Source organism: Saccostrea echinata, unplaced genomic scaffold, assembly GCF_033153115.1.
Source record: "Saccostrea echinata isolate AGI-Se365-2 ecotype Australia unplaced genomic scaffold, CSIRO_AGI_Sech_v1 ptg000025l, whole genome shotgun sequence".
Taxonomy (NCBI): domain Eukaryota; kingdom Metazoa; phylum Mollusca; class Bivalvia; order Ostreida; family Ostreidae; genus Saccostrea; species Saccostrea echinata.
In genome coordinates this window covers 25,098,277-25,124,460 of record NW_026889774.1, presented here as the reverse complement: position 1 = coordinate 25,124,460, position 26,184 = coordinate 25,098,277, and the positions used below count along the sequence as shown (strand labels likewise).

The 26,184-nt window shown below is 33.7% G+C and overlaps 4 protein-coding genes across 6 annotated transcripts in view; 2 read left to right on the top strand and 2 right to left on the bottom strand.

Annotated features, from left to right (window-relative positions):
* Window positions 1-26,184, bottom strand: part of LOC133192256 (A disintegrin and metalloproteinase with thrombospondin motifs adt-2-like) — a 435,058-nt gene that overhangs the window by 180,550 nt on the left and 228,324 nt on the right. The window lies entirely within an intron of this gene.
* LOC133192258 (tubulin-specific chaperone cofactor E-like protein) overlaps window positions 1-26,184 on the top strand; it is a 479,266-nt gene that overhangs the window by 276,949 nt on the left and 176,133 nt on the right. The gene's annotated exons all lie outside the window — the stretch shown is intronic.
* Window positions 801-11,344, bottom strand: LOC133192369 (uncharacterized). The gene is made up of 10 exons (XM_061328385.1): window positions 5,578-11,344; window positions 5,396-5,496; window positions 5,158-5,228; window positions 4,868-5,064; window positions 4,385-4,550; window positions 2,739-2,900; window positions 2,504-2,642; window positions 1,552-1,677; window positions 1,208-1,261; window positions 801-992 (listed from the first exon to the last, which is right to left on the bottom strand). The coding sequence occupies exons 1-10, from the start codon at window positions 11,342-11,344 to the stop codon at window positions 918-920; spliced, it is 6,858 nt and encodes a 2,285-aa protein (XP_061184369.1). The 3' UTR covers window positions 801-917.
* Window positions 14,848-26,184, top strand: part of LOC133192251 (cys-loop ligand-gated ion channel-like) — a 41,992-nt gene continuing 30,655 nt past the window's right edge. The window contains exons 1-2 of one of the 3 annotated variants that reach the window (XM_061328242.1): window positions 14,848-14,865; window positions 15,019-15,338. In XM_061328242.1, the coding sequence (XP_061184226.1) occupies window positions 15,111-15,338 (228 nt within the window). In that variant the 5' untranslated portion in view covers window positions 14,848-14,865; window positions 15,019-15,110. Of the gene's footprint in view, window positions 14,866-14,944; window positions 15,339-26,184 lie in introns of those variants that run through there. The other 2 variants (XM_061328243.1, XM_061328241.1) reach the window with 2 other exon arrangements.

Below are 26,184 nucleotides of genomic sequence, written 5' to 3'. Positions count from 1 at the left end.
TCAGATTGTAATTTTGGTGCATAAATTTCCTTTTTGGATAGTGCAAATGAACTGATGAAAATTGGGGAATAGTTAGGGTGAAAATGGACGAGTGCGAGTGCCGACCCTCGGTTCAAGGTTGTTGTAGAACTGTTTTTAAAACAATACTTTATTTAAAATTAAACATTTTGAAGGTCTGTCTGAACACGCAATGATTATATGATATATAAAACAACTAGCAAAAAACATTGTTAAAAGTGTTTGACTGTTACACATGGTATCAAAACACCGACCTCTGCAAGAATTCCAATTTGGAGTTAATATCCAATTATCAACAACAGAATGTGTAAATTGTAGATTGGAAAAATGAAAGAATAATAATCTATGAACCAAAGTGATACGAGCCCACTTGTTCTTGGCAGCCCACTCCTTAAATCAGATCCGCATCACCGTTCAATCTGATCACGACACCTGTTATACAGATCAAATCAGTTCACTTCGAATTGATCTAAGAAAAATTAAACTCAACTTTTTACGTAATATCGGTATAGAAATAATAAACCAATTACATGTATAAATTTTATAGCTGTCAATAGCGATAAATGGAATTAAAAAATGATCATTGATTTGTTGATCAATTTATATTACATCAACATTCTGAAATACACATACATTCCTGACATGGTGTGATACTTTTTAGAAATGTCTCAAGCCTCTGTTTAAAAAAAAAAAACAACCAGTTTTAATTGTTTAAATACTACATTATTTTAACAAAGAAAAATAATTATATAGATTGATTATATGTAAATGTTATCCTTTAATATATACATATGTACAGATACATATAGTGTAAAATAACTGTATCTCGAAAGTAAGAATCAAGAAAATCATTTTTATATTCGAATAAAACTGTTTTTGAATTCTCCAATGAATTCAATTTAAAGATGCGTTCTCTCTTCTACAAACTTGTAAAAGGCAGTGTTCGTGTATCCTGTAAATCTCCAAGATTGGTTCTGGAACAAAGAATCAAAACTATTCATTACAAATAAGTTTAAATATTCATTTAAAATGTTAAGAAGGATGAAATATGCACACGAAAGAAGAAAAAAGAACACATCGGTACCATTGCAGATAGATAGAATTCAAACGCAATTTCTTTTTTTTTCTTTCTTTTTTTTTTAACAGCTACTTGTAATTTATATGATACGTTCTATGTACATTTACGCACATTCAAATATATTGCACTTGGTTCCTTCGACACAACAGGTCTTCGTATGGTAAACTGGAAAACGACAAATAAAATATACAAGTAATTATACAAATAAAGTGAGAAATAAATCCTACTAAAAACTGTCATTTGTCAAATATTTTGTATATACGTACATTCACTATGTTCACTATGTTTTCTTACGTATTACGTAAATCTGCATGCTTACCTTGTCATTGTCAAATACAAGTACATTGAGCTAATGGTGCCGAATATCTTAATAAATGTAAAACTTGCATATTGAAAAAACAAACAAACAAATATTTGCCTTTTTAAATAAAAGATAAAAACAAATTCAAACTCACATCAGCATCTAAATTGAATTTGCTGTAGCTTGGGACACTATCGATAAAACTGGTATCCACCCCATCATTTCTAGGGAGATACAGGCCTGGCCTGGTCATGCGACCGCTACCGAAAGGGTCATGTGCCTAGACGGCAGACAAGAGAAAAGTTAGTTCATCCTGCATTGAGGAATTCGCATATATAGTTGTACAAATTATATAGTATTGCAACAATGCAGGTAAGACGACTGAAAAATGGAAGAAAAAAAATTTCAGTGAAAACCTCTCAGTCTGGAATTTCAACATTATCCTTTTACCAATTAAGCTACATTCTGCTCAAATTTGTAAAGTGGAATTTCCATTTTGTGCTTTAGAAGTTTTTTGTACTTTGAAAAATGAGTCATTAATAATCAAACCCTTACAAGACGAAATTTGAATATAAAAAAATAGTTTGGACAAATAAAACAAAAAATTCATACTCCGTTACTTATAATCGAGGTAAAATACTCAGTAGTATGAATAAGTATATTTTATCTTTAAGTGAAATCATAGGAACAGGTTTATTATACATATACTACTTAATCTGTTCAGTGGTTATAGAAATTATACATTGTTAGATTCAGCAATGTAAAAAAAAAAATCATATAATTGTCATATTGTAATTTTTGAATTTACCGGGTGGTAGTAAATACAAAAATTATGTCATATTGTAATTTTTTTATTTACTACCACCCGGTAAATTCAAAAATTACAATATGACATAATAATAGAAATATATTCCTTTATTAAATCGTATAGAACAGCTGTAGAAGGATTTTTACATCATACCTACAGGACACAGGCAAGGGCTTTTAGAAATTTTGACACAAGTCCTCTAAGTATGGTAACTTTGCCATTTTCATTTCATTTAATTATCTTTTTGAAATTTTTATTTAACTATCTTAGAACTTGAATGATTTGAAAACATTCTTACGGGTACCAGGTATTTTCCATCACGCAAAGACCTTTTGTATGGTACCTCCCGAGTAGAGTATCTCCCCGAAAACGTCGACCATCGGGAATCCCCGCCATTAAACCCCCGCCAGCCTCCCACGGCATCTCCCTCATAGTAGCTAAGAAGCAAATTTTAGAATTACATATATCTTGAAGTTTCAGAGTTATTCCATACCATATATTGATGCTAAAGAGTTTTACATTTTGAGAGTTACCTTTCTTTATTTCTGTTCCGAGATCTCACAAGGCATACTATGAATATAAAGATCATCAGAACTCCAAGACATCCAAAAGTAATCCCTAGTTGGGCTTCCAAAGAAACAGCTCTACTTTCGCAATGCAAACCGTAATAGATATTCAGCCAATTTGACTTGCATCTAAAATTCAACATGAAAAGATGAAGTGGATTTACATTAATCATATTCAGAGTGAGTTTTTTCAGGAGACCTTAAATCTGCTTCACAGTTTTTTTCAGTCTATTTTAAACATAATTAAATATATTTTCTATAATACTTTCCAATAAGCCACGAAAAAAAACATGCCGACAACATTGCACTATTGATACGTATGTCAAAAATGTTCTTTTTGTTGATGTCATTCTATCCCATTAGGAATTTAAGAAGAAACGAAAAAGGCAAAGAAAACGAACAATGATTGATTAAAAAAAAAATCTACAGACAATAAAAATCTGTGAACAGGGCATTAAACAGGACAGAAGCTGATAGAGCCAAGACAAAATATTGTGTTTTAATCAAATACAGTCAAACCTCGTTATCTCGAACTTGAAGGGTCTGAGAAATTACTTCGAGATAACAGAGGTAACAGAGGATTCGAGATATCCAGGGTAAAATACTTAAGGAATAAGTAGTTAGGACTTCAAAATGACTTCGACATATCCATGGTATTCGAGATATCCGTGTTTGAGATACCGAAGTTCAACTGTACATGTATTTCAGAATCTGAAACTTTTACGGTAAAATAAATGAGTTAAATGAAAATGTGAAGATAACGAACAGCGATCGATCTCAAAGTTCTTAAAAACAATACAAATTTGTGAACAAGACATAAAACACGGACCCTGGTAACTCCAGAGGTGGGATCAGGTGCCAAGGAGAAGTAAGCATCCCGGCCCTGTCGACCGATCACACCCACCGTGAGCCCTATGTATTGATCAGGCAGACGGAGTAATTCGCAATCAATTCAAATTTAGCATAAAAACAATGACCTAACAAATGTATGAATCATGTCAGTCAAAATAGACCCAATGATGGGTTAAAGTTATTAAAACCGCTTGGCTCGTCCTTTAATACGGTTTCAAACAATGATGGAATGCATTGTAATCAACGAAAGTATTAAGGACCCTCTATATACACTACTGAACAAAACTACTCCAAAACTAATGTTTTTTTTTTGGACTTCAAGAAAATTATATAGCATAAAGGAGTACATATTAAAATTTTGTAGTTGATTTTTAACATAGTTTGGTGCCTTTTTTACCCCGGAAAAAATCTTCAAAGACAAGAAGTCCTGATAGAGAGAAATCGTGTTTGCTTACTCAAATGGGGAACATACATGCAAATTAAATTTTCAAGTACTCTATCTTGGTCTAATATAATGTTCAGAATACTTGAATTAATTACTTATTATCTAATACACTGCAGATTGTAATTTATTCTATTTTATATCAAATGGTGGATAAGTCTAATTACACAAAAGTACCCTGTAATCAGTTTGCAGTGTAGAGAGGGTCCTTAATACATTTTATACAAAGAAATTGAAGTATGGAAGTAAGACACTATATAATGCACCAAAAAACTGTCCTTGAATATCTACTAATATATGCATATATAAATGTATATACCTGCAGTGGAAGATGCCACTGGAATTGACACATGCGCCGTTTGGACCACATTCAAGAGAGCAGACGGATCGGTGCAGATTGCATAATATGGCGGTATAATTGTTGACGGATGAAGTACATTCTTCAGTACTGTCACAAATACCTACTGCTTCACATTCTGTATCATCTGTAACAAATCACGGTATTGCACTGCTTATTTCCGTGGAAAACATAGAGTATGAATCCATTTTTGCCATTTGGCTACACATCGATGATGGGGGCGAAATATCGGTTTAGTTTGAAAGTATTTTCAAGAAGAAAGTTTGTGAAGGGATAGAAATCGCTTTTAAAATTTAAAAATATTTTGTTGAAATTAAAGATATACAATAGAACACAGGAGTCTCGGAGAACAAATGTCTATGGAAAATTAAATAATTTAAAAGAATTGTATAAAGATGTTTTTCCCCTAGAAAAATCATGAAAAAATGGGAAAAATGATTTTACTCTCGTGGTTGATAAATTCTCTTCTTATATCTTCTTTATTGTCATAAATATTTCCATGGGAAGTGCTTATGGTAGAAAATTCCACAGAATCGACCTGGTCAGCTACATTGCGCACAAGGTCCCCTACTGTGATGTTCATACGGCGTAAGGTTTGAACGAACACTTTCGACTGTACATGTACTTTAATGCTTCCTTCTCTGCGAAAAAACCTCAACACTTTAGCAAAAACAAAACAAAAAAAATGTACACGTAGAAATGGTATATATCAGTAGTTATTTTAGTTAACCTACGTTATAGCGAAAACCTGAAGATTGAATATAGTACTTTGCCGGTATTTCGAAGGAAGGAAGTTGTCCTTCACCTAAAATTGAAAAAAAAATCAAAAACAAAAAAATGAGCAGAGCGAATAGAAGACATTTTGTAAAACAAGAATAAAAATAGGCTCTCTCACCTCCTCCGAGACAAAGCTGACTTATTTGCAAACTAGATATCGTTTTTATATTTTACACTCATCAGACATTTTCTTACCAAGAATTTAATTTCGTTCATAAACGTAAGGTTCCTTTGAAGGCTTGCACTGAATTTTCCAGATATCCAAATTAGGATTGCAAATTCAAAGTAGGCAGATCCTGAAATAAAATTTACATACATTTGAAATTCATCAAAACTGAACCATGCCTTATGAGTTTATTCTATTTAATAACTCCTACCTGTATTTGGAGTTCCAGTTGATTCAGTGGTTGCCATGGTCACTGTTTGTATTGCAGGTGTTAAAGATGCCAGTGATGATTCTGAATATTTTGATTGTTTAGTAGATGCAACTGTAGATGATAACACTTCCGTTGTAATTTTGCTTCTTTCTTTTTTATCCGTTGACATTCTTGTTTGAATAGATGCACTTCTTGTTGTTATGAGGCCTTCAAACGTTTTATCATTAACGATAGAGGACTGAACGGACGGGGTATGAACAGGTTCCGTAGTTTGACCAGTGACAATATTTGTGAGCTTGTGTGTTGCAGTTAGTTTTGAGGTAACAAAGGGACTGTACGAAGTGTTTTTAGTGGGAGCATTAGAGTTGTCATGTGTTGCGGATTCAACAGTCGAAGGCCCTGTGTTTGATTCCGTCACCCAGAGACTCGTCTCAACTGGTAATGCTGTTGATTTATGAGGTTTGATAGTAGTAATAGTTAAATCTTTGATTGTGGAAACGACAGTAGATACCTCTTTCGAAGGAAGTGTTGTTGTAGTATTTATATTTGAATTAGAAGAATGTATCGTAGAATTAGCTGTGTCCTTGTGGATTGATGTGCTGTGAGATAAATCGTGGGATGTTGTATATGTATAAGAGTTTCCTATCACTGTTGAGTTCTCCGTCTCAGTTGTTGAATAAGTCTTTGAATTTGAGACTGTAATTCTTTCATGTATTGATTCATTAGTGATATTTGTTGATGCTGACGGAGGAATTGTTGCCGTAGAATTTGTGTTTTCTGCCGTTGGTTGATTGGATACGAATGCTGAAATCTTTTGGGGAGTTAAATCAGTTACTGAAGAATAGTCTGTCTCTTTATGAATCGTTGTCGCTTCAGTGTTTATATCTTCAGTCGTTATTTCAAGTTCTTCTTTTTCTGATTTCATCGTTGTTAAATGTTCACCGACAGGAGGCTGCATAGATGTCTCCTTTGCTAAATTTTGAGTTGACTCTCTGGAAACACTTGAATACTGCATCGGGGTCGTAACCAAAGTGGTATCTGTTTCATTCAACGAGCTGGTGATTGTCTCTGAAGACGAATAAATAGCTGAACTAGCTCTTGGTTTTGTTGACTCACGAGTTACTGAAAACTCCATAGTAGTTTCGCCGAACACATTGTCTGTGGTTCTTATCGTTTTTTGTTGAGAAGGCGTAGTTTCTGTTGTATGGAATATTGATAATTCCTCAGTGGTTATTGAATTTTCCGGTCCATTTATTGTCGAAGTATGTACTGGATGGTTAGTATGGACATTAGGTGATTGTTTGACTGTAGATGTCTCTTTCGTATGATCTGTGGTGAACTGGTTTTCTAAAGGATTCGTTTCTCGGGTCTCTGATGTCGAAATGTCAATTGTTATTGATGAAGATTCAGTGTTAGGTTCTTCCGTACGTGATAATGTATTTACTGAAACAGTTCCAGCTGTTGACGACATTTCGAACATTGTTGTTTCTTCACCTGTTGAATCTGTCAATTGAGTGTTAGGTAATGTAACTACTTTCGTTGCAATTGGTTGGTTTGGGGTTATTGTAGTCTGACTTTCTGTCGATCCTGACGATTCGTTAGTTGTTGATACATTGTTTGTTTCTGTGAAATAAGTTTGTGCAGTCATACTAGAAAATTCGTCAGTAGGAAAAGCTGTATGTTCAGAATCTGTTTTTGCTGATTGAACTGCTGTTGTTAAGCTGTTACCTTCCCTTGTTGAATCTACTTTTGTGGATGACCTCTCTGTCAATTTATTTTCTGTCGTTCCTTCTTCATATGTTGTTGGTGATGTATATAGAATTTCACTGGAAGTGGAAGTTAATAGTGGTTCTTGTGTAGTTGTAATGGAAGATGCTACAGATAAAGCTTGATCTGTAGTAACTGCAAAATTATTTTTCTCTGATATTGACGATTCCTCATCAGTGCTTTCAACTGATGCCATATGGATTAAATGTGTCGTTGAATACTGAATTTCTGTTGATTTGACTGGCTGTGATGTTGAAGGTGAGTGAAATGTTGAAGTTGTGGCATTATCTATCGTATTAGTTATTGAATGATTGTTTAATGTTTCCTCTGTTGATTCTGTAGAGGTTTCCTCGGTTAAAAGGGGTGCTGTGATATGTACAGGTATTCTGGTTGAGGAATGCAATTCCTGACTGACTGTATTATCATTTGTAATGTCTTGTGTTCTTTGTGCATTTGATGTTTCTGGTAATGTCACAAACCACGTGTTTACTGAGAAGTTCCCGGTTGTTGAAGACTCAATACCTAACAATGTTGTGAATAATGTACTTTCATCAGTTGATGACGTTGATTTCTCTTCTGTTGATGGAACCAAAGCATTGTTTTGGGTTGTTGATGTGGAAATGATTGCTTTATCTGTGGATATTGTTATGTTATCATTTACCAATTCAGATGACTCTTCAGTTGTTGATGAATCATGTGAGAGAAATACGCTCGTTACACCTGTAAGAGAAGCTTGTGTGGTCATACCAGGAGATGGCAATTCGACAACTGAGGAGGTTGTTTGTCCTGAAGAAATAGTTGCTGCTGACTGGAATGTGTTAGGTGAACTTTTAACTTCTGTTGTTGAATATCCCTCCTTTGTTGTCATACCAGGAGAAGACAATTTAACAACTGAGGAGGACGTCTGTTCTGAAGGTATTGTTGTTGCTGACTGGAATGTGTTAGTTGAACTTTTAACGTGTGTTGTTGGATATCCCTCCTTTGTTGTCATACCAGGAGATGATAATTCAACAGCTGTGGAGGTTGTCTGTTCTGAAGGTATTGTTGTTGCTGACTGGAATGTGTTAGTTGAACTTTTCACTCCTGTTGTTGAATATCCATTCCTTGTGGACATACTAGGAGTTGACAATTCAACAGCTGAGGATGTTGTCTGTTCTGAAGGTATTGTTGTTGCTGACTGGAATGTGTTCGATGAACTTATAACTTCTGTTGTAGAATATCCCTCCTTCGTTGTCATACCAGGAGAAGAAAATTCAACAACTGAGGAGGATGTCTGTTCTGAAGGTATTGTTGTTGCTGACTGGAATGTGTTAGTTGAACTTTTAACGTGTGTTGTTAAATATCCCTCCTTTGTGGTCATACCAGGAGATGATAATTCAACAGCTGTGGAGGTTGTCTGTTCTGAAGGTATTTTTGTTGCTAAATGGAATGTGTTAGTTGAACTTTTCACTTCTGTTGTTGAATATCCATTCCTTGTGGACATACTAGGAGTTGACAATTCAACAACTGAGGATGTTGTCTGTTCTGAAGGTATTGTTGTTGCTGACTGGAATGTTTTCGGTGAATTTTTAACTTCTGTTGTTGAATATCCCTCCTTTGTTGTCATACCAGGAGATGACATTTCAACAACTGAGGAGGATGTCTGTTCTGAAGGTATTGCTGTTGCAGACTGGAATGTGTTAGATGAAGTATTAACTTGTGTTGTTGAATAGTTTTCTTCAGTTTTTGTGGAGAAATTCTTTGTATATTTAATTCCACTTGACGTTAAGTTTGATAGGATTACACCAGCAGTCGATTGTGATTGGTGCTTGTGAATAACTGAAGTTTCTATCGATGTTGCTTTATTTGTTGTACCAACAGAGGTAAGTTTCTCTGGCCTTGACGACTCTTTATTTGTGCTCTTTGTTAATCGCATCTGAGTGGTTCTATGGGTTGAAAAGGGAACTATACTTGATTCGAACGGCGTCGAACTTTGTGAATTCGATATTTGTTGCCCTGTTGTTGATTTTGTTGAGGTATCCATAGTTGGCATCAAATTCGTTTTAGAGAAAGAGATAGGCAAATTGGATGTAGAAAAGAATGCCTCAGAAGTTATGACAGAAGTTGACGTCTCCTGTGCATGTGTTTGTTGTATACTTGATATGTCTGCAGATGTCATTTTCGTACGAGTTGTTGCATACTCGTCGATTGTTGTAGATTCATTTGTGCGGTTACTGTTATAGTCTGTTGATAAGTTAGTAGGAAGAGTAGTGCGCGCAAAATGTGAAAAAGAAATTTTATCGATCGATGATGATTGGGTGTTGACAAGAACAGTTTTTCCACCTGTTGAGTCAATTACGTTTGTTTGTTTCTTCCCCGTCGATGTTGTTGAAATGAGTTTAGTTGACATTGAATTTTTGGAAGGTAAGGGTGAATTGACAGATGTGCTCGCGACAGGTAACTTCTTTGATGATAAACTTTGGTCCGTAACAGGTGATTTTGATCCATGAACTAACGCTGCCGTTGTGGATTTTTCATTGCCAGTTGTAGATGATTCTACCGATGAATCATTCGTTACCTCTATTGTTGATTGCTGATTCGTAATTAATTGGATTTTTTTAGAGGAAGAAATATTACCTTGTTTTCTTGTTGATAGTGTGTAGTCGTTGATAGTTGACATTTTGGTTAGAGAAGTTTGGTGTTGAATTACTGAATTCACTTCTCGTGTTGAGTCCCATGTGGATATTGTGGGCATCAGGGTCGGATTAGGCGAAGTTGATACTTTCACAGTTGTTTCCTGTGTTTTTGACTCATAAAATGTAGATTTGTCCATTTCTACTGAGGTCAATATTGTATTTTTTGTTGGAGAGGTTGATGTTTCTACTGCTGAAGGATTGGATGTTGTTGCGGTTGTGATGTAGTTTGGTGGACTCGAAGCAGCTGTTCGCTCTTCGCTATTAGAAGTTAAGTATCTGTCAGAGGGAGACAAAGTTTGAGTTGCTGGACGTACCTGCTTTGTTTTGTCTTTATTTCCAAGCAAACTTGAAAAGGTTTGTTGAGTATTTCTATTTTTATATATCGTTGATCTAGAAGCTTCCCATGATGGCTGTGTTACGCTTACGCCAGACTCATTTCGTATTTCTGTTATGGAAGTTATTGATTTTGGTTCCGAAGACAAGTTATGTATTGAATGTTGTATTGAGGATTTCATTACTGTGGATGGCAAAGATGTGATTCCGATTGTTGACGTCTCAAAGTTTGATTTCTGTTCCGTAAAATCTTGAGAGGTCACGTCATTCGAATAATTTTCTGTTGTTTTCTTGTTTTGATTTGTAGTGATGTCCGTTTGTTTCGTTGACGTTTCCGCTATTGAGATCAATAACGTGCTGCTAACTGGTATATCATTTGTTTTTTTATTTGATAGGTTTGTCCCTGATATTGTTTTTGAAGGCTTTATAGCTCCTGTCGATGTGTTTTTAATCGAAGATACAGAAGATGGAGAGGAATAAGGTACACGTAACGTCGTTGTTGAGGGGATCATAAAGCGTGATGTGTTTATTTGATTCAATACGTCTGTCGGTTTCTTTGATAAGTCCTTCGTTATTGAAGGTACTACAGATCCCATTTCCGTGGTCTGAATTTGCGCTATGGATGTTTTCTGTTCTTTGAAGGGTCCTTCACTTCCCTCTGTTGTTCTGTTCGTGTTAGATTGCACACTTTTTGTTTGGATACTATTTGTAATATCACTAGTTACACTATCTGTTTGGGAGATTGGTGTCACCGAATTAGTTATTTTTGTTACTTCCGAAGAAGTGTCTTTGGATTGTGTAAGTGTCGAAGAAAACATGAAAAAGCCTTTGTTTTTTGACGCGTGCAAGTTTTTAGCTTCTGTATGCATTGTTTTGGCATTATAACTTCTCACTGAACCTCTGACATTTAATCTATTATCACCATTCCCAGCTAGAACCAGAGTTCCTTTTATGGTCGAAGACATGGCAGAAACACTGCTATTTTGTTGCATTCTAAGTGAAACTAATGCAAGGATCAACCAAACAATTATATTAACATGCATCCTTCTATCATAGCATCACCCTGAAAATACAAAATTCGATTGTTATTTCGTATTTGTCACTGTTGATTTTGTTGAACTTGTCATAAGCTCTTTCGTCTTAAAATCAATACTTAGCAAAAATTTTAAAATTTACCTCTTAAAAAAATTTAATTTTATTTCAAGATGATTAAAGATGTCTGGAATATGCAACATTTTCATAAACAAATATAAGTTATAGTACGAAGAGTTATAATTTTCAATTATTTTTATTATCTATATTTTGACGAAAAAAAAAAAATTAATTTGAAAAGATTTTAGTCATTTTTCTAAATTTTTAAAGTGACATTAATTTTTTACCCGATAAATTTGAAAAACACTTACCTGCTCATGAAAGAAAACTGTTTTAATTCACGTGAAATTGTTAACCCTTAAACTATACAACGTGGACCATTTTCTGTGATTGATGCTTCCATTATGATAAGAGTCAATGCATCTACAAAAAGATCCCGTCATTCTTGTACCAACTCGCGTTAAGTTTTTCGGGTGACTTTTAAGTGATCCAATCCCAATTTTGGAATGAATCGCTTGATATTAATCGGTAAAAGTTTGCCTTGCTTTCCCCCGGAAAAGATAAGAAGGGGGAAAGGTAGTCCAACAATTGTTTATTATCTAGATCATGTTTACTAAGATTAGGCCACAAGAGACGCCCATTCACCACGCCTTTGTATGAATGGGTCTTGTAATGTACATAGTTTAAAATAGTGACGGGTTTTTTCGATGTACTTTAAATTACACAAAGTAAAATAATGTTTTTCTACATTTCTTTGCAAAATGCAATATACTTTGAAATTAATTCATTTTGAAAAAAAAAATGCAGTTCGCTCTTGGGAAGGAATTTTTTTAAACTAATAGTATCAAATTGGGAAAAGTAAACACAGACTGATAAGATTCTATTGCTAATTTTTACAAAAGTGATATCTTCCCTTCAAACGCCTATTTATTCCTTTTCGTTTTAATAAACTAAAACTATCCTATATCAGTTACTTGAAAACGATCTAAATTTATGTCAACTTGTTTTCCCTTAGAAACTTTGCATGTTATAATTCAAAGATCTACTAAATGTACAATATTTTTTTATACAATGGACTTAATAGTTAAAGTTACGGTTAACTTCAGCAATGCCGCAGTACAAATTGCAAGTATCCTCAAATGAATGGCGTTTATTTCAGGACAAGGCCGCCTTTTAACTTTCTGGTGTAACAGGTTCCGCTGTGATAGGCTTAGAATGACTGTTGCTAAAAATGGACACGGCATTAAGTTTAATCTTTGATCCCCAGGTATAAAACTAGTAGATTTAAGACAGATTAGTAGAGGTTGAACATCACTATAATTCAATTCAAAGTCGATCGAATGGACTTGTTGAGGTGATAGCAGCGTGTTATACTGAAGAAAGTACTTGTAGTAACATTTAAAAACAATCTTACATTACACTTACCTGTGAAAAACGTAATGGAGTATAAAATCATTTCATATCTTAGTCAAAATTCTGTAGTTTGTTCTAGGAAAACGTTATTCTGGAAAACCTCTGGATAATTTTTAAGAGAAAATAAAATTCTTTATCTAATTTACTAAATTGTAAGAAAGAGGTTTCGATATTATTTGATTATATTTTGTTGGGAATATTCAAAAATGAACAAATACCCCCCCCCCCTCCCCCAATGATTCATAGGGTAACATCACATCAGATGGGAACCAAGTTTATAAAAACTGAAACAAATCATTGTATTTTGTATATTGTATAATTGTAAAATTGTATATTGGTCCCGTATATGATTTACATTTTAAAAACTTGAATAATTTCAACCTTACCCGTCTATATTAAAAATTAATTTAAAATACTGAAGTATTTAATGATAACTTTGATTGTTTAATTGCACAGTAATTTTTTAACTAAAAAAGATTAAACTTAGCTGTTCACAAATCAGGCTCCGGGGCCATAAAACTGAGACGAGCTCACTTTTGATCGCAGTCTCACTTTTCCACTATATATTCCCTTTGTAAAAGTGAGACTAAGATCAAAAGTTAGCTCGGTTTTATGGCCCCGGAGCCAGAAGACACATTCATCGTCATGTCGGTTTGCCAAAATTTGATCTCAAAATTGTTCTGAAGGTACTTTAGAATAAAGTCAAGAGGTGATCATTCTACAAGCAAAAATCGATTACCGGTATACCTTATAATATATTTTGGTTAAAAAATATAGGAAATTATCAAAATAATGTAAATTTGAAATATAAGTATAATTGTTGATCGGAATATAAACTTGTCTTTGGGCATTGATATTCAACACTATCATGACTAACTGTAATTTTTATTACAGTTTATATTTTTGTTTTGCTACACTACGCTGCGACTTGAACCATTTCTCAGAAAGCTTTCACAGAATGAACATTGAACTTTGACATTGTAACAAATATCCTTTGTAGTACTAGTAAATGCAAGAAGGAATGCTTAATAAGATGCTTATTTTCTACACACTTCCATATCACTCCACTTCTGCACAAAGGAAAGGCTTAAAAAAGAAAGTGGATTATCTTTGTATTACAGCATCTTGTACAACACACATTGAGAGGCTATAAGCGAATTACACAAAGATCAAGGCATCCCAGGTATCTGCCGACACCGATCAGATGGCGTCTTACAATCATAAATAACTAGCAGGGCTTCAACGACGTGTATATTTGCTTCTGTCGATTAAAAGATGCATAAATTGTCTTTTCTACAAATTTGCCAGAATGTAAAATTCTCTCACAATTTGTTTTTCTATATTGCCGTGAAGAATTTCGTGAAATTATGCACGTTATCTCTTCAGGGTCTAGACAAAAAACTTTTATTCAGCGAAAAATATGTTTTAATAACGAGGTGTTTAAAATTATTTTGTAACTGAACGGAAAGATAATGTGAAACGGTTTGCATGATAACATTGTAGTACAAAGACTGCATAAAGACCAGCCTACAGCCAGCACAGAGTGCACGCATTCAGGAAATAGCTACATGTAATAAATTTCAGACAACTACACCATCTCACCTCATAAAAAGATAAGATGGGCAAAATAACAAAATGTCAAATTTGTTGATAATGAAATCGGAGGTAATAACGAATTTATCGTTTGCAGGGAATTGATTTTTGTAAAAAGCTGCTGCAATAAACGTCAATGTTAATTTCATCTGGAGTGCGACCTTTCGGTCAAGGTTTAGACAGTTCCTGCAAAAACGTCTTGGCGTCCTTGTATCCATGGTAACACTCCCCCAACTGCGGCTATTTTTGTAGATTCTGCCAGGATCTCTATTACACGCTATTCTAATAATAGCACGATTTGTTTGACATATGTTATCAGTAAAAACAGCTTCTGCAGGTTTCCCTTCATCACAACCATTGCCGCTTATTTGAACTTTTGATGCCATTTGACAGAAATTATGCAGTGCGCTATATTGTTGGTTAAACATTGTTGATATTTGTAGATAATTACTTTCATATACGATTTTTTGATTACTTTTCTTTTCGCTGAAAAATATACTATCATGGATATGTAGTGATTAAGAGCTTCGTAGTTTAATTAACTACTGTTGCACTTCTTCCATTTTAGATTTAGTACTGGAATTACATAGAATACGAGTGAATGAATTTGAGTGATAGTGGTTCCTGTTTGTTCAATGGTGCCTAAAGCTGCGAAATAGTATGTTGATATTTGATGATTTTGTGAACTGCGCAAAGAATAAGATGACAAGTGTCGCTTATAGTTACATGACCCTGGATACTGTTGCACATGGTGGTGTTCCTGGAAACCAGAAGTCGTCAGCATACCGACAGCAACATTCCAGGGAAAGTTCTGTCACTAGTGGAAGTTTAAGTAGAAATAGTTCATCAAAAAGGCGGAAGAAAAAGAAATGCGATTCCAAAAATAAGGTAGATATAATGATTTTTGCATCCAATAAATATAGCTTTTTTGGGAGTCCAAAACTTTAGATATAATTTTATTATATCCATGTCTTCTATTAATAGCCAGAGATGAATAGATTGTGACATTAACTACCTCTTTTCTCATAATTCCGGATGTTTCCAACTTAACCTTATTATTTTGGGTAGGAGTTTTGACGAAATAGTATTTTTTTTAAAGTAAAAAAAATGGATTTCTATCTTAAGTAGAGTATATACATTTTATTAGTATAAAGTTGTTAAAATAATCATAACTGCGCAATAATGATCTGTTTTCCACTTTGATGTCTTCGTGTATCCAAACAGTAAAGATTTGGCAAAACGTGTTCATTATCAGACTTATTTCCTCGTAATCCTAAAAGTGTTGCATTTTACATTGCTCTCATTAAGCTGCCGACATCTGAAATCATTTTCACTGATATGTCATCGTTTAGCATTATTTATCCTCTGGCTGCAAAATCTCGTTTTTATCGACAGACTTCAATAAGTTATGGTATTTTAACGCGAGACTTGCTTCAGCCTCATAACAATGAAAACCACTTATTTCATCTTCATTGGCATCGGTCGCGATTATCGCATTTTGAATTTCCTGTACTGGACTTTTTTCTCCCTATAGATGAGATGCAAAGTACAAATATGTCGACTTTAACATTTTTCCCGAAATCAATAACTCAATAGCCACAACAGTTTGCTGGTGAATCCTTAGTCTTTATACCAAAAGGAAATTAATTTCAATATGACCGAACATGCACTGTACTGTTGCAATTTCTTTATCCCTTTCTTTTATCCTCTTAATGAATGGAGATACGGTTCAATTCATCGACATACAATTTTTATGAAAATAGACCTCCTTTGATGTCATTCATAACACAGAAGTTAATTAGGTAATCAACGATATTGAATTAGAAAAAAGGGTTATTGATATTCACTAGAAATTCTAATAAAAAGCCGCTGTATGGTTTGGTTCGAAGAATAAATGCCTCCTTCAACTGTTCGTAGACCCTCTTTCCACTTTGGTCAATTCCGGAATGTAAATGTTGAATTGAGAATTAGCAGATAACAAAGAGTCTGTCTGGTAGAAATCGTGTGAGAATACAATTTAAAAAAATTGAGTCTGTATCGAAGAATTTCTAATTAAATCTTTTAGAGAAAACACAGGAATATTTCACTTGGGTTTTAGAATTTCAGAACAATGCACCCCGTTGCAGTAGTCAAGGGTGGTCTCTTTGTGCTAATTTCAAAGAAAGATGAGTTATCTTTTTTTTAACGTTTAACCATTTATTATTGTCACATCGAGAGGTTCTGAAAGTAAATTGCCACAAAATGAGACGTATTTTGCATAAAGCGAGTCAGAAATGACGCAGCTTTGACGGGGCTTACTTGAGAAGGAATGTTGACGCATTACACTTTATAGGCAAAATAAACATAGAAAAATGCAAGTTATATGCACAATCTTGGGTCCCAGTCACACCTTACCGGATCGCACTAACGAATGTAAAACGGATGAAGAAATGGAGAGAGAACGCATTTCGTGGGTAATAAGTTGCTGTAAATCGTCTCTCGTCACATTTTAAGGCTCTTGTAATCAACGTACGAAATACGAAACGTGTAAAACAGGAAAAAAAAAAACGAACGATTATCGGACATGTACTGTACAAGCAACGGTCAACCAGCGGACTTCACCGTTCCCGTAACGAATGAGCACCGAGTAAAACGAATGTGCAACGCATGAAAAACAGACAAAACGATCAACGAAAGGACATATGGTCAGTGTCCGGACCACGTTGTTTGTCCCTTTCGAAACAAGTAATTGTCCAGTCGTATGGACATCAACATAAGAAGAACGGACAAGTACAGGAAAAGAAGCGCAAAAGTTCCATACAAAAACGCAAGCAAACGGATACCTCCCGTACTCTTAAGCACTCGCTGTACTTAAAGCGGACACCTTAGTCCGGTGGTGTCCGTCCCAAGTTTTGAACATGTTCAAAACTTTTTTCCGGATAAAACGAACTTCATCAGACGTTGACCGTATTCACCAATAAGAAACGGACAAGAAACGTATGCAAACGGAGACCAATGGATGAAAATTTTGCCATCCGTTAGTACTATCCGGTAAGGTGCGACTGAGCCCTGAGGCTTATTCAAAGATATTTTCATTAAAGATTTCAGTAAATCTTAGTCTTCAGTTCTTTTCGCTAAAAATAAAATAAATGTAATTTGTTTGTTCTGCGTTTGTTCTTTTTGATTGTTTTGCTTCTGGCCTGGAGATTATAAAACTTTTTGAGTACGTACTTCGTGCTCAAACTCATACTACGTACCCCAAAACCATACTCATACTCCAAAATTTCACTCTAAGTTGTATATAAATTTTGAGTATGTTTATGGTATCGGAGAACGGAGTATGAGTTTGAGCACGGAGTATGAACTCAAAAAAATTTATAACCTCCAGGCCTGTTCTTATTTTTCTCTTTTGTTGTAGTTGCAGTTTTTGTTTTATCTTTCTCTGTTTATGCTTAGCAAAATTACAAAATATCATTACTACTTATTTCAAATTTTTGCAAATTTTCTATCATAGAAAAATCAACAAAATTAGAACAGGTGTATCAGTTCCGTCAAGAAATGTTTAAATCTATCAAACTCCGAAGTTCTACAAGGAATTTAGCCAACTGACGTCATTACGTATGGGTGTTCTAATCTTAATATCACTGCAACTTGTTTATACCTAATATCTTTTAAGTAATCATCTGATATTTTAATCAAGCTTAACTTTTCCAACAGAATAGAACTGGGAGTCTACCAACTCTATCAACGTGAATGTATTTGGATTTATAAGAAATTGTAGGAGGAATGATGAGAGTGTGGAATGAAAATAGTGCACGATTTGTTTATAAGTTAATACTTATATCTTTTAGCTACATGCTGTAAGAAAGTTGTCTTCCTGTAAAATTATGCAGAATCCCAGAGAAAATAATGTTTTTGAAGTCAAAAGGTCTTGAGTGAAACTTCAGACTTAAATGATTTTGGTACTGTAATTTTTTAAAGTCGCACTACCTGTTTTCTTCTCACCCTTTTTCAATCATATAGGGTTTGATCAATATATGTATAAATGTATACTAGTATCTCGAAAAGAGGAAACAGGAACAGATCACGTTTCAGTATATAACTTCCTGCAGTCATTCAGTTTGATTGATGATAACAGTATACAGAGCGAGAAAAATAAAAACTTTTCCCCATGCATGCAATGAAAAATCACTCAAGAAACGTTTTAAAGGAAAAGGGTTCCCGAGATAAATTTTTAAAAATTGCAGTTGGTGAATTGAGCATGACTCAAAAATTCAGACTCAGTACTATGTGTAACAGTAATTTAAAATGTCCATTGGAAAAGACTTCAATAAACATTTGAAAGAGCTTCCTGAAATATGTGGAAATAAATTGACAGTGAGACAAGCTTGGCCAAATGAAGCTGTAAGTACAAGTACACCTTGGATATAAAGTATTGCAACGATTCTTAAAAACATTGCTGAGACGTCATTTCTTTGTTCATTTAGTCTAAAAATTTATCTTTGACAGTTCCATCTAAGTGAGCAACTGTCTAACATTAACATCAATCTGATACTAATTGTAATACCAGACTGTCTCAGTATTGATATCCTTAAAAATTGGACAGTTGCTTTAACAAAAGAAGAAAAAAGGATTATTTAACAATTAGCAGAGTATGACCTAAATTTCATATCCAATACTTAATTTGAAACAGAACATTGCACTGACAGGTGTATATTATATATTGCATTGCTTTATGTATATTATAGAATTGGAAACTTTTAGTGAAACAAAATGTAATTACAATGTTATCCACTACATATATGTAATCCTGTATAAATATTAAACTTATTCTAAATGACGCTAGAAATAAATTAATATCAATTTTAGCATTATTTCTATCTCCAACATCTGCTTTATTTTCTGTAAAGTTCAAATGAAAATTCACAACCGCATTTTCCTTTTGAGTAATTTTATTAGTCCCCTACCGGTGAAACCGGAGGGGACTATAGGTTTCCTCTGAGTCTGTCCGTCCGTCTGTCTGTATGTCCGTCTGTCCCCCTGTCTGTCTGTCAGTCTGTCCCACTTGGTTTTCCGCACTTTTTTCCTAAACGCTTGCAGATATTGAGCTGATTTTTGGTATGTGGGTGTATCTTCATGAGTTACAGATCAAGTTTGCATTTCGTTCCGGTTCATTGATTTTTGACGGAATTACGACCATTCCAATTTTTAAGGGTTTTCCGCATTTTTTTTTCTAAACGCTTGGAGATATTGAGCTGATTTTTGGTATGTGACTTTACCTTGATTACTTATAGATCAAGTTTGCATTTCGTACTAGTGCAATGATTTTTGACGGAATTGTGACATTTTCAATTTTTAACGGGAACCAGATTACACTTGCCAGTAGGGGACTAGTATTGCTAATGCAATACTCCGAGAATGCTTGTTTCATTTCAAACTGATCTTACTACTTCAAATACCTACTATATTCCCCAATGTACTACAGAGTATTTCATTCGAAGAAGCTTTTGTTTTCTTATGGGAATATCTTGTGTTAATCAATAAATGATCCAGGTTTTGAAAAGACGATTTACATACAGTATAATATACAAAATATCAGACACAGGAGCCTCAAAATGTCTGATAACTTTTCACAGAGAACTTTTATGAACTGTTTGTGAGTTATATACCCAATACTTTGATTAGACTACACATGGTTATTATAATACTACTCTAGTACCAGCATGCAGTTATTAATTTAGTTTTGTGTATATCCTTGGTATGACGCTACATACAAATGCGTCTTTTGATGTATTGCAAATTGAAGACATTAAAACTCGTGTAACTTAATATACTTAAATAATTATTATTGAGATCAGTGTTAAATAGCTAAAATTTACAAACTGCAGACTGGAAAAAATATGCATCTTGTTTTCCTTGTCCCTATAAGGCATTTCTTGAACGAAAAATAGTATCCTAGCATGAGAAAAAGTATTTCTTTTCCCGCGTTGTATACTGTTCCCACCAATTAAACCGGATGACTGCAGGGCGTTATAAATACCGATTAGTGACCGTAAAATCTGTCACTGTCTCCGTTCCGTCTTTTTGAATGTCAGTTCTGTATTGATCAGTCCAATCCGCTTGAGAGGCCCCAATGCTTCCAGCATGCAACTGGTATCGTCTTAAATACTTGCAATTTTAAGGTGGCAAGTTTCGATTCAAGTTATGCTGAAACTCAAGCATGCACGTCTCAAGTTTACGCACTGAATTATCGGACACTTGTCCAAACCAGACAAAACAAAACCACCTGTGAATCCCATGTTATTGTGTTGGTTGGGTGCTTTTGCTGTCGTTACACGGTTGTAATCCTTTAGCGGTTTTGGCATTCATCGGTAGCCGCAATGACCATTAAATTCCACTGTCGCTTGCTAAGTAGTGGGTATTAAACTGAAAAGATTTAAACCTGTCTAGCGTATCATCTCTATCAGTTATGATGCTCTAAAACATCAAACTTTATTTTAAAATGTACTAGTATTAGTTTCTCTCCTCTAAAAACAATTTCTGCCAATATAATGACAAATACCAAAGAGTAAATAAGAGCTGGAATTCATCAGTTTCTCCTTGAATTCGTTTGATGGCGTATTTGATATTTTTCACCATTATGGCGAGTTGATTGCGCTTAGACCCGTGCAAGATGCGTTCGATTTTTTCCCCTCAACGTAAACATGTATTTCATAAAGGACTTAATATGTGATCCGATAGGATATATTGCATTGGATTTTCCTTTAGGTAATTCGAGATCACTGATCATTTTCTGGCGGTCATACACCGGTCATGTGAGTGCTACCCTTTCTCCCTCTAAAGAGGCTCTGATGCTCTGAACAATATATAGATCTATAGCTAGTATGTCGGCAGAATCATTATATACTTGTAGGATTTGACTTTCATCTACCAACCTGCGGGGATGTGACCCTTAATTAAGAAGGAGTATGCATAGACTTAATAAGGTTTCAATTTGATTTTTTTCTAGTAATGAGAAATCGATTGCTTCAGAAATGTTTATACTTGGTTAAGCTATTTTTTTTTTTTTTTTTTTTTTTTTTTTTTTTTTTTTTTTTTGCTGAAGGCTTAGTGCAGAAAAGGGGTATACAAAGAGTATTCTTCTACGTATTTTAAGGGAAATTCATATCCAATTGCCATGGGTTTTGATTATATCTGAAAAATCTTTGACAATGTTGTATACACTTTTGTGTGTGTGGTTGTATGTGTGTGTGTGAGTGTGTGGCATTTATGTCGCTGTTTTCAGGAATGCACCAAATACTGCATTATAATTGTCACTTCTCCATTTTATTGCAAAGAGACTGGAATTATGTCAACTAAATTGATTTGAATTTCTTTTCAAGAAAAGTCTTAGTTTAATTCGTAAAAGTTAGGGTCAATTATCATTGTTACAAATATCGAAAAATTTTGACATTTTTAGAAAAAATTTACAAATTCTAGCAAAGAGCTAACAATCACAACATATTTAGTAAAGTAGTAAAACTCACCAATAGCATGTTTTACATTTACATTATACTGTTTTATTTATTATTTTTATTAAGTTAACAACTCTTTTGAATTCAATATTTTTAAGACATACCAGACAATGAGCGCTAAACAGCTATATAACAATTAAAGCTCTCTCATCCTTTGATTTTTCTATGGTCAAAGTCCCAGAAAGGTTGCTTAAAATGAAAATTTAAATGATAAGTCGCTAAAAAAAAATGTGAAATACAGATATTGAACAGGATTTATATTTTAGCTACTTCATAAATGTATGGTATTTATGAATAAATGATGTTAAATCTTGTTTAAAATGTAAGAACCAATACTATGACATCAAAAGACGTCTATGAAACATTTTAAAAACTTTGTCAAATTCATGTAATTCACATACGGTGGACCACGCAGCTATTTTTTTGAAAAGAAGATGGGCGAACAAGGGGAGGAAAATGCCTATTCTGCATCAATTAAGTAAAAAATTAAATCTGAATTATGACAAAATTTTCTGTAAAATTTCATTTAACATTAACGTATACTTTGCGTTAAATCGCAACAATCTCACAAAGATTGAAATTATTCGTCTATGAAATAGCATGTATACACAAAAAAGAGCAAAATGATCAATTTTTCAAACTAAAACACCATTTTTTCACATGAGTGGGTCTCTGCTCCATTTTTTGAAAGATTATAATCAAAGTATGCGTAAAAATATACATTTTTCAGTTAACAAAAACATGGAGCAAAGAGCAACTATACAGTAAAAATACTCTTTTATAACACGACATTCTTATTTTTCCGAGAAATATTTGAAGTCCATTTAGTCGAGGGTCATATCACACTATGATTTACATGTCTGTATTTGTTATGAGAGATATATAGCATTGGTTAGCGTGTTCGTCTCGAAGCGTAAAAATTGATATTCAGGGTTTTTAATTGCTTGGGTTCGAAACCCCCCCCCCCCCCAAGAATACAACTTTAAAAAAAATGAATGTTTTTGCAGACAGATTTTCCGCAGAAAAGTTTTGTGTGTCATAATTTCATATCTTTCAATGATAAGAATTTTACTCTAGTCTGAATACTAAAGTCACAAATTAAATATGACTTTTACACATTTGAAGCTATAAGCATTTTGAATGCCTTGTTTACCAATCTCCTTTTCTAGTACTTTAAAATTCAAGGTAGTAAAATTGAAAATTTGAGATTGAACTTGTAAATATTTTGAGGCAATATTTCTCAAAGAACCTGGACTATGTATTTTTATGAATCTATCTTAAATAAACATATCTTGGAAAAATATAGTTCTGCGAAGCAGACGATATACCAATAAAGTCTTCATCATCGATTTGACTTAGAGGATCGATTTGTTTGGGTCTTTCAAACTATGTATCTCAAATTAAAAAAAAAAACATGAGATAAATATGGCATCAATTATTGTGTATATGTATATCCCTGTCTCATGGAACTCAATGAATTGGTGTCTTATGCTTGACAAGTCTTTTGAATATATACACCATTTCAACTCGTCGCACATAACACACGCATGTACGTCCTTTAAGGAATTTCCATCCTCTTGTGATGTCATAGTTTTTGTTTGTTTGTTTGTTTGTTTTGTTTTTTTTTTTTTTTTTTGCAAAAAACTGTTATTAATTAAAAATTATACACAATATACAAAACTATTTTTTAGAAGAATTCTTTTCAATAGGTGCAATGAAAAATATTATCAATTAAAAGAATTTCAAAACAAAATGTATATTTTCTTATTTTCTTTACTTAATCAATTATTTAATCTTTCGAAAATGTTGCTAAGGGCAATAACTCCTTCTCAGATGTTTTTATTCAAGAATTTTCTTTCTCGGACTTCTAACGTAAAGTAGTTTCCCTGATATTTACAGTTCAAACATATTTATAAAGTAGCAATTATTTTGGAACTTTTAGCATCGGAATTATGTATTCGAACCACTTTTAACATACTTTTATAACATTAGATGCTAAAAATGTACGATTTTTTTTTATGCTGACATATACTTCTGTTTACTTATGTCTTACATGAAATATGGAGGTAACGAACAGTATTCAAGCTCAAAGTCCATTATAACAATACAAATCGGGAGCAGAGGAAACACGGACCTCCAAAAACATCGATCAGAGGTGGGATCAAGTGTCATGGAGGAGTGAGCATCCCCTGCCGACCGGTCTCGACCGCCTTGTGCTCCTTGTCATGATCGGTAAATAACGGAAAAATCTATCAAAATATGGCAAGCTATATATTTTAAGCAACTATTAATTAGACTAAATTAGTTTAAACTATATTCAGTGAAAATGAATGCAGTTTTTCTACATTGGACCATTAAAATTGCGAGGGTGGAAATACGTTAAGAATTTTCAAAGTACATCTCTAATTTCTTGAATTCCAAGATACCTTTTATTTACATTCTTGTATTTTGAATATCAAACTTAGTACTTTATATACTTCAGGATAAAATTTAGAACTATACATTGAGTGGAATCTTGTTAATTTTATAAATATGCAGATTTTCTCATATATTGCAGATTCAAATTTGTTCAAATCCGTTCTCCGTAAGTTTTGTGGGGTCACATTAGGGTATCAGATTTTCACATATGAATGCATAGGAAATTCGCCAAAAACAAAAATCTTAACAGCGTAGCAGGACCACACTAAATTAATTGATTTGCAAATATTCTAAAGTGGGGCTAAAAAAAGGTATAAAATTTTACACAAACCTTATTAATAGAGATAAAAATCTTTTAAAAATTCTTTTCTCCAGAACTGCAAATTAAGCCATTTTATCTTATTGATGTTGAGGCATTCACACTGAATTTAAGTTCAGTTTAATAAAAATCCCTTTAAACTAAAGTCGGGCCAGGATACTTGTCTGAATTTTTCATGGAAATAAATAGAGAAAAAATATTTTTAAATTTCCAGAACAGCAGAAACGACTCAGTTGAGCGTTGTGGCCCGTAAACCTATTGTTTAAAAACATCATGATGATCCATAAATCTGATATGGTCCTACAATACCGAGTTCATTTTCTAATAGATAACAGAGTTCTCCTTCAAAGAGTTTTATTAACAATGCCGTTACTGTTATTTGGGGTTCAAATTATCTCGTTTCATCTTAAATTGCAAGCTCGATTATAAATGATTACTCGGATGTGGGTTTATATGTATCAAGTAATCATTGAAACCCATTATTAATGCATCTGCGTTCAAAGAGCATGAAGCTTACAATTTATGAAAACATCAGAACCTTTCTATATTAATTTTTAGATCGCATACTTTTATTAAACAGACGGTTTTATTATTCTAGCTTTTAAATACATGAATATACATCTCAAATACGATTTTTCGATTTCTTTTCGAGAGATAACTACGTACAACTGCGTTCACTATGGGTTATGCATGCCAAATTTACTCAAATTTAAGATTTAAAGTTTAATTAACTCGTGTTTATACAGACAATTTGATCACAAGTAAAAAGTTGATAATTGCTAAAACTACATGTATGCCTTGTTATGTTTGTCACATCACTGTAATATTTTAAAACGTTATTTTTTCTGGGCACATTTTGTAAGTGTTCAGTACCTTTTGAAAATGTTTAGCTGACTTCAGCACCTATTGTACAGCACCTGTTGTAAGTGTTCAGCAACTAATTTATGCAACCAGCGCCTATTGTCAGTATTTTGAACCTGTTCCAGATGTTTAGAGCAGCCGATTCTAATCCTTTTCTCCAGTATATATGATACAAAATAGGATGCAAGCCATGTTAGATTCTGTTTAACCATCATGAAACAGATAATTAGATAGGCCTGTCAGATTTATTTTTACTTACTGCTTGATAATCTGGTTTTAATTTCTTCATTATCATCGGACTTTAAGAAAGTAACGGTAAGAGATACATACTAACTTAATATCGAAGGAATCTTATGTTTCTGGAGCCGTAACTTCAGTAGAAACACAGGACACTCACATCGGTCCCTATGGAATATCTGGACATCTTTATTTTTGACTTTGATTGACATGTATGCTCAGTACTTGTACTACAATAATCAACTTCTGGCACTGTGCATGAGTTCGAAAAGACTAATTACATGTAATTCTGTATCTATGCATAATTATATTACTGAAACAGAAAAACCCTTGTTAATTTGTTCAGTTGAAGTGTCCATTCTCAATATCCCTGCTTACTTAATGAAGTGAAAATCTGTCCTTGCGC

Excerpts from the sequence above, each read along its gene's own strand:
- LOC133192369 (XM_061328385.1), bottom strand. The coding sequence starts at position 11,344 with ATGCAACAAAATAGCAGTGTTTCTGCCATGTCTTCGACCATAAAAGGA. Across the intron at positions 1,262-1,551 it reads AATTCAATTTAGATGCTGAT|TTTACCATACGAAGACCTGT; the intron begins GTGAGTTTGAAT and ends GTCGTTTTCCAG. Across the intron at positions 993-1,207 it reads CAAGTGCAATATATTTGAAT|AACCAATCTTGGAGATTTAC; the intron begins GTGCGTAAATGT and ends TCTTTGTTCCAG.